Source organism: Anabrus simplex, chromosome 2 (genome assembly GCF_040414725.1).
Source record: "Anabrus simplex isolate iqAnaSimp1 chromosome 2, ASM4041472v1, whole genome shotgun sequence".
Classification (NCBI taxonomy): Eukaryota; Metazoa; Arthropoda; class Insecta; order Orthoptera; family Tettigoniidae; genus Anabrus; species Anabrus simplex.
The window spans coordinates 1,195,575,662-1,195,584,743 of record NC_090266.1 but is presented as its reverse complement, the minus strand read 5'-3'; the positions used below and the strand labels follow the sequence as shown (position 1 = coordinate 1,195,584,743).

At 37.4% G+C, this 9,082-nt stretch overlaps 1 protein-coding gene across 1 annotated transcript; it reads left to right on the top strand.

The window, feature by feature from the left end:
* The first annotated feature begins 2,027 nt into the window (after positions 1-2,027).
* LOC136863833 (protein pellino-like) lies at positions 2,028-3,287 on the top strand. Its single transcript, XM_067140169.2, has one exon. The coding sequence runs from the start codon at positions 2,028-2,030 to the stop codon at positions 3,285-3,287; it is 1,260 nt and encodes a 419-aa protein (XP_066996270.1).
* Positions 3,288-9,082: the final 5,795 nt, after the last annotated feature.

The following is a 9,082-nucleotide window of genomic DNA, read 5'->3' as shown; positions in this document are numbered from 1 at the left end:
AGAGATGTTGGGGACAGCACAAACACCCAGCCCCAAGCCACTGGAATTAACCAATGAAGATTAAAATCCCCGACCTGGCTGGGAATCGAGCCCAGGACCCTCTGAACCGAACACCAGTACGCTGACCATTCAACCAACAAGTCGGACTGTTTCCAGATGAAACACAGATTACAGTGGTCTCAGAGAAAGAAGCTACTTGTGGGCACTGTAAGGAAATGTGAAAGGAACTAGATGGGGTGAGTAATGCCTTACAAAGATAAGACAAGATAAGATGTTTCTCTCACCAAGGAGTGGCAGACATTTCTAACTTAAAAATATTTTGAAATAAATTGGTTTCATATTCGAACATACTAAAACTACGTATGTTATAAAATAAATTATAAATACAGTTTAAATAATTATGCTCGTAATATATTATAAGAAAATTAAAATGACAAAATGGGACATGATAGGAACTTTCGGGCTTTGAATTTGATTTTAGCATGGTAAAACTACTCTTAAAACATTCAAACTTTGAAGGCAGTAATTTCATCACAGACTAGTGTTATTTATCACTATGACCAACCCTCTAATGCCCATACACCTGGTTCACATTGTTTCTGACCACCCTGTATAAACGAGAAACATTTATGTGTCAACTAGTGCTTGATTTCATGATGGTAGTAATTTTGTTTTAAGGAGATATACAACAAGTTAATCATCACGCACGCACGCTCGCACGTTCGCACATTCCCTTAAGAGAAGGTTTGGACTCTTTTGAAGATTGAAGACATTGACCAAAAAGTGGGATGGCCTTGAATGACGTGAAAATGAAAACTACCGTAGACCTCGCAAATCTAATACTGTTGAGGTCAGAAGAGAGCAAGAGTTGACCAAGGGAGGTAAAATAGGAAAAATAAAGTACCTAATGTGCTTGGCACAGGATACTGGAGCAATGTCAGACTCAGTTAGGGTCCCCATGGCTATCACTACATGCTCCCAACTCGATAACCCCTGGAGGGAAAGATTATTTCAGAAATATTTCTTAAGAACAACAAATTCCACAGTAAAGAAACAATGGAAATGAACTACAGTAATAAATCAAGAGCACAGGAACAAGGAATAAAGCAGGTGATTTGATAAGCCCTACAGTCAGCACATTGTACACTTTCTAAAACTGCATGTAATAGTAAATAAGAAAACTATTTCTGGAAATATAAGTTACCAGTACCAAAAGGAACAAACAAGTGATAAGTCAAATTATATATAGAAATATAGGAAAATAATTTTTATGAAATAGCCCAATTGCTTTTTCTTACACAATCACTGAGAGGAACCTACATGAAATTTGTAATAATATATTTTCTTTTCCTTTTTTCTTTTTTTTTTTGCTAGGGGCTTTACGTCGCACCGACACAGATAGGTCTTATGGCGACGATGGGATAGGAAAGGCCTAGGAGTTGGAAGGAAGCGGCCGTGGCCTTAATTAAGGTACAGCCCTGCATTTGCCTGGTCTGAAAATGGGAAACCACGGAAAACCATTTTCAGGGCTGCCGATAGTGTAATAATATCTTCCAGGGGTTAAAGAAATATAATAGAGAGCAAGAGAGTGGGTTTGTTTTGTTCATATTTTATTATCCTGTTTTCCAGAATGAGAGTAAGGAAAAAAAAAGTACAGAGAAACATTATCTGTGAGTATCATGCTATCTGTTAGAACTTGGTGATTACTCAGACTTCTCAAGAAACAGGCTGGGGGGTCTTTTATTTCAGCTACTGTATCATATGTCAGCTTAGTCATTTTCAGTGTCCTGTTTAAACAGAAGTACATGCAGGCAAACACTTACCTGACTTTTTAAGAAAGGGAGAGTCAGCTCAGTTTTGATAGTTCATTCACACTGGAAGCATGTGTCTTGTATTAGTGTTGGTGTGATATAATAATGTAATGAAGTTTAACAGTTGTTGGAGGAATTAGATTATAGAACTTGTAAGAACTTCTTATATGTTATTACATAGTGTTCAAAGATTACTTAAAGGACTAGTGTTCAAACATGGGAAGTGAACTTTCAATTGAAGGACTTAAACCTGCTTCCTCGTCAGGTAGCATCGACCGACGTGGACTAGAAGAAGAATTCGATTCTGCAGACAGACAAAGCATGAAGTACGGTGAATTGATTATCATTGGCTATAATGGATCGCTACCTACTCATCATCGTACCTGTCAACAAAGCAAATATATTCTGCGTAAACATGATCATCCCAATGGTGTAAAGTACTCAAAACACTATGTGGTTACTTCTCCATCAAAATCAAAAGCCTTCTTAGATAAGAGAAAATATTCTATCATATTTACAAAATCCAAAAATCAAGCAACTATTGTAGAATACCAGACAGATGAGCAAACTGATATGTTTCAGGTAGGTCGATCAACAAAAACATCAAATGACTTTGTAGTACACAATGTAATTCGAGGTGATTTTACTCCATCTCAGCTTTCATGTCGAATTTTAGTTGACCGTACTTACCCTCACTTGGCGCGTGTGTATGCAGCTGGCTTCGATTCATCAAAAAATATTTTTCTTGGTGAAGAAGCTACAAAATGGGAGAATAGTATCCTCATTTGTCATCCACGAGGGAGTTACTTTGGAGGAGAAGCCAAGCCAGGTCAGTGGTGTGAAGTGTCTCTAGGAGGCAGAATCCTCAGTTTTCATCCATCGGTGCTCATAAAACGTAAAAAGATTCATAGTGATATGAATGTTCTTCAGGATGGATCTCTAATTGACATTTGTGGTGCAACATTGTTGTGGCGATCTGCTGAAAGCCTCAAAAAGTCACCAACTAAAGAGGACTTGGAGAAGTTAGTGGATAATTTAAATGAAAAGAAACCCATATGTCCAGTTGAATTTACCACCTTAGTTTTTCCAAAGGAAACATCTACTGGAGTGAACTGCTATCCCAATAGGAAGCAGCAGCCATACGTTTATCTCAACTGTGGCCATGTCCAGGGACTCAACATGTGGAGTCTGCAGACTGGCTCATTGTCATATATGTGTCTACTGTGTCGTTCAGTAGGACCTGTGGTGAAGCTCCGTATGGGAATGGAACCTGCATTTTATGTAGACTACGGTCCTCCAACTTTTGCATTTAATCCCTGTGGCCATATGGCCAGTGAAAAAACAGTGAAGTATTGGGTAAACGTCCCAACTCCTTACGGAACAAATGGTCTTGATGCTATTTGCCCTTTCTGTGCTACTCCAATAGTTGGTTCGCGAGGTTATGTTAAGCTAATTTTTCGAAACACTGTTGACTAAAGCAAAAGATTGAATGACCCATTCCTGTCTCAACAAACCATAATGTAGAAGAATTGAAATGAGTTGTATGACTGGGCTGGGCTTGCATGAACACCCATCTTTAACCCTCCAGCACTCTCATTCTTTTATTTTAAATCGAGCACTTGCGTGCTGCACTGTGTATTCCATTAAGTGTTTCAATGTTTCCTTTGAGGTTGCTTAAAAATAAGGTCTAAACATCATGTTAGGTTAGAGATTAACTAATTTTATATATGATCATATGTTAAGAGTAGACAGTGGAAGTTTAGGCTCCAAAAGGTAATGTTTTAGGTGCCTAAAATAGGATCCTTAACTGCTATATTTAGGCACTAAAATGAATAATAAGCAGATATATATAACTGAGCAGATATCAAGAAAACATTAAAACAGTGATGTAAACAACCTTAACTTAATTTTAATGTGCAATATCGGTATTAAAAGAAACCAAATACATTTCACAATCGGCACATGTAGGCATAACTCACAATTACAGATTGAGGTTAATCATCATGTCCATATTTGGCTTCACAGTAAATAATAAGCACTTTCTCTAAATTGTCCATGGAAAAGTTATGACATTTGTCACTAAGTATTAATATGTATGCTGAGATAGAGTGTTCAATGTCAACTGAAAACACAGGGCAATATTTTAAGTTTTTGATATGATGAACTGGGATTTCACTTTCACCTTTCACTTTAGCTGATTTTATTTTCACCATTACGTTTTCTTCAAGTGAACACGTTGAGCTCTAAAGATCAACATGTACCAGATGTACAGCTGTTGTTCTAGTGAAAGGTGAAATTCCAAGATTTGACAAGGTTTTATTTATAAAGGTAAAGAGACTGGGATGTGTGTATTGTGTCACTAATTGCTGGGCTTACCAAAGCTGGGAAGGAGGAAGGGGTTGCTATCTGCCCTTGCAGTGTTTAACAGTACAGGCTCATAACAATCATAGTTGACCTTTAAGTTACAGGCTCTTTAAAAATAATGGTACAGTAGGCCATTATTATGAATAGTGTAAAATAGCAAAATTAGAAAGTAAATTCAAAACAAAGAAAATCTAGTCAATCTGGAAAATTAGCACTAAAAAATAGACTTAGAATGGAAAATAGGCACTAATGTCAAAATAAGCATTTTTAGGCATTATAAAACTGCTTTATATAGACCCAAACATTCATGAAACATGTAAATTTGAAAGGTGACGCATGTAGATGTTAAGGAAAAAATGGGCATTTGCCTAAAATTGCCTATTTGCCTATAATATTTTTTTAATAAACTGAATACAATAGAGCTGGCCCTGCGGTAAGGGATAGCATGCCTGCCTCTCACCTGGAGGCCCCAGGTTTGACTCGCAGCCAGAACGGGGATTTTTTACCTGGACCCAAGGGCTGGTTCAAGGTCCACTGATTCTAAATGATTACAATTGAGGAGCTATCTAACAGTGAGATGGTGACCCCGGTCTAGGAAACCAAGAGCAACAGCCGAGAAGATTCGTTGCACTGACCATGCGTCATCTCACACACTGCATGCCCATCGGGTTGAGTAGATCAGAAGGTAGACCACTGACCTTCTGAGCTCATATTGGTGGGTTCAATCCCAGCTCAGACCGGCGGTATTTGAAGGCACTCAAATATGTCAGTAGTGTCCGAAGATTTACTGGCACATAAAAAGGATTCCTCTGGGACAAAATTCTGGTACCTCAGTATCTCCAAAAACCATAGAAGTAGTTAGCTTTGGGAAGGCCACTTCCGCTTCTGAACATTTCTGGAGACTGATCTTGTAAAGGTAAACCATTTTGTAGAGTAAGCTAATCAAACCTCAAAGTTATTTCCAAACTTCTCAAGCTGCCACTGGTGAACAGAAATCTGCACAGGGCTTTATCGTAAAATTATTTGGAAAACATATGGGCATTCCTTTTGAATATTTGTTCTATTTTGTGTCCAAGGAAAACAGAAAGAAAGGTGTATAGGAATGATGAAGTAGCCGTTAAGTTAATTGTTCTGTACAGGCTCATTCCAAACCTTTTGTTAGGGTTGCCTTTTGTTCTAATGAGTTTACATTCTGAGATTTGTAGTTGCCCAGGAATACTACCAGTGACTGTTTACTCACAAGTTACCATGAGATTTTTCAGCATATCTTGCATCATTCTATTCATAACTCATATTGTCGCTGGTAAGATCGAGGTCAGGTAGATCAGTTAAACTTGACAAGGAAGAGACTTACATGTCCTGATTGTTGAAGCAGAAATACCATAGCATGTTTATCACCCAGTAAACATGAGGAGGGACGAGTGAGTGTGTTTAGATCTCAAGACAAGAAAAAATGTAGTACAAAAGAACTTTCAGTGAGAAACGCTCCCTGAAAAATTAAACTAAGGGAAAATACAATTGGATACTTAACAGTAGAAAGGTGCAAAGTACCAAATTCATGAAAAATGTGATAAGTAATTGAAAGGTGCAGGATACCGAGGAGCATTACCTGTGAAAAGGTCTAAGTCCGTTGAGAACTCCAAGTGGATAGAAATACCACAACTAGATGGCAGTAGTGCTAAGTTCCCTGCTGATTTCATAAGAAAGGTGCAATGTGCCATTCAATTGTTTTTGTTTGTCTTTGGTGCGCTGCCTGATATGTGTATGCATAGACTGCTGCACAGAACAAGAATCGAATGATGGTATTTCTTTTCCTTTTTCTAGTGGAAAATGGGTTGTTCATAAGAATAGAAGAATGCTTTATTGTTAGTGGGCACAGCTTCCTTCCCTGTGACTCCGAGTTTGCCTTAATAGAGAGAAGATAGTCAGTGACGAAGGCATTTGTACCTAGTGACCTATGCAAAATGGTCGAGGAATCAAAGGTTCTTAAACCTTTCAAAGTAATTTCCATGGATAGTTCACATTTTTTAACATTCAAGCTGTGGCAGACGAGATAATCTCCACAAAATACCTGAACATTTCCAAAGCATTACATACGATGCATCAGATGTAGAACATGTATCAGTAAAGTGTGTTTCACGGAGATAGAAAGCGTCGTTAAGGTAACCGTCCTCAAAAAGGGGAAACATGAAAAAGATACTTGATCGGCTGTTTTTGAATCCAGTTCCTCAACGAACTCACTTCTTAAAGATGAAAAAAGAAGGATGTAATGGCCATTATCCCTTACCTGGAAAGGAATGAGCATAAACAATATTACATGGAGATCTGTGGTGAATGAGGACATAACACCTAGTAAAGTTTGATGGGACTTTGCACCTTTTATAAACGTCGACGTTTGAATTGCCTTCAGCAGCAAACAATTCCATCTGTGTCATGAAACGGCCAATAATATATGAGATGAAACTCTCCTTTAAAACTTACAAACATTTGAAGAATAAATAATTAAAACACTGCACTATGGACAGGTTTTTGTTATAACTTCTGTTCATAAATTTGGCACTTTGCACCTTTCTACTGTTAAGTATCCAATTGTGAAGAATAAAAATGGTATTTTAAGTAAATGCGAGGAAAATAGGAATTAAGGAATGAAAAGAAAGTGGGAGTCAGTTTTCGCAGAAGTGAACAATGCGGTATATGAGAGATTGGAATGTGTTTGAGCAATGAAAATGTGAGTGAGTGGGCCAATGTTACAAGAAAAAACATGAGAAATCGCAAATAACCTGAAAGTTGAGGTTAACTGAATAAAGAATGCATGTGTCACGTTGGGTCATTATTCCCTTTTCGAGAACATTGCGGTAAAGTAAAATGTGCTAAATTTGTACACCCAGCTGAATGATTACGTCCCAAAGCTGTAATGAATGTAAAGGCTCTAAAATCACTTGTAATATCTCCCAGGCAAATATTTAGTTATGATTTATTTAGAATAATCAAAATAAAGACGTATGCTTATATTTAAGGTGGATGTTCCTTGCCATTAAAATGTTTGATTAATTTTTACAACCTTGTTTTAGAGGACTCCTCTCATAACGGACTTTTTCCATGGAACCAATGTTGTCAGCAGTAGAGAGATTCGACTGTACCAGTACGTTCATTGTTTTGTCTTGAGGAACACCGTTTCTCCGTTTATCTCATGTCATCATAATCACAGCCATCCACTTGGTTGAAGTCAGGATCTTCATAGAGTAGCCAGTACAGCTGTGAATTAAACCAAGATTTCTTCTTGCCCTAAATAAACAGAGCATTATTGCACACTTTCCTCTGAAGGAAACACCAATATAACACTAATGGCACTCAAATCAAGCACAAGTCCTGGAGGGTTAATGTTGTTCCACTCATGTAATTTATAAACTTTAGAATATTTTTGTCTTGGAAATGTGGTGTCCAAATTTTTTCATTAATACACTATTCTCCCGCCAGATGTACAGTCACTCAAAAAAAGAAATGAACACATGGTATTGTTTAAGTTCTCCCACAGGTACACTTTTCTCAGAAACAATTGAACCTATAGATATAATTTTTGTTGTGGATAATAATTAAAACCACCAGTGTTGAAGGTACACAAATTAAAATGACAGCTTGAAGAGTAGATAGTTTACCCTTACTAGACTATTTCTTCTAAATACAGTAATAATTTTCTTAATTTTCATAATTTTCATTCTGGTTTATTTGTTAGTAGTAACAAGAAACAATAGCTCATATGTGCAGCAGACTGTTTCTGCCAATTTAATTTACCTACCTTCCACCATTTCACCTGCTTCTTACAGCAGCTGTCATGTCATTTTTGTTTCTATCTTCCAACCCCTCCTTAGTGTCGAATGGAACAATATTGTGCAAAACACAGCAACTATGCCACTTTGGCACATTGACAGGTGTATGCTATGCTGTGAAGAATTGGAAAATGCCCTAAGTCTAATAAAGTATTAAATGCGAAGAACATAATAATACCATGTCCTCATTTTTTTTTTTTTTTTTTTTTTTTTTTTTTGAGAGACAACACATGTATCAGTTGTTTCATAGCTTATAATACTTACAGAATGTGAACTGCATTATGTGATATATTTACTTCTCTAAATTTGGGAACAGAAATTTACAATGAGATCATCAAACTGTTTGTTCCATGTAAATGTCTATACATTGTAAACTCATGTTGAGTTTCTGAAAGTGCAATTTTTTTAATAAAGTTGTGGATACATTTGGATAAGCCTTACTCCTATGTTAACTGAAACATTCCATTGCATTACTAGTCAGTAAGGTGACTTTCTAGGATTCGGAAGACGAGTTGGTTTGATCCCACCATTGGCAGTTCCTAAAATGATTTTTGTGCTTGCCTGTTTGAATGTCACTCTGAGGGTCACTGTTGCTTCCTTCCCATAATTAGCCCCAGTTAATTGCAAAATATTTTATTCAAAATGGAAATTACTACCTCATGAAGGGATGAGTCCACAAAGTTGCAACTCAGCATGCAGGTCAGTGATAAAGCAGTGATCCAATGATAACACTTTCTGGTTCCTCTGAGCTCACATTTCGACACAGGTCAATAGATGATCCTCCATGAGCTGCTATACTGTACGAGGAGGAGGAGGAGGAGGAGGATCCTGGACCACTTCCTGTGTAATTGCAGCCTATGCTTGTTGTACCATGAGGATCAGTTGGTCTACAGTTCAAGAACACTAAGAAGAGTTGTTCAGTCATCTGCCTATTGTGTCCTACATATATACAGTAGGACTTAGGTTCGGAGACTTGATGGGACATCATAAAGTTGTATTACCAAGAGACCTTCTTTGGAGATCTACACCATGTAAGCATGTACAGTGCCCAGTTGAAATATCCCATTTTCAATGTCTACC

Coding starts and splice junctions, on each gene's coding strand:
- LOC136863833 (XM_067140169.2), top strand. CDS start 2,028: ATGGGAAGTGAACTTTCAATTGAAGGACTTAAACCTGCTTCCTCGTCA.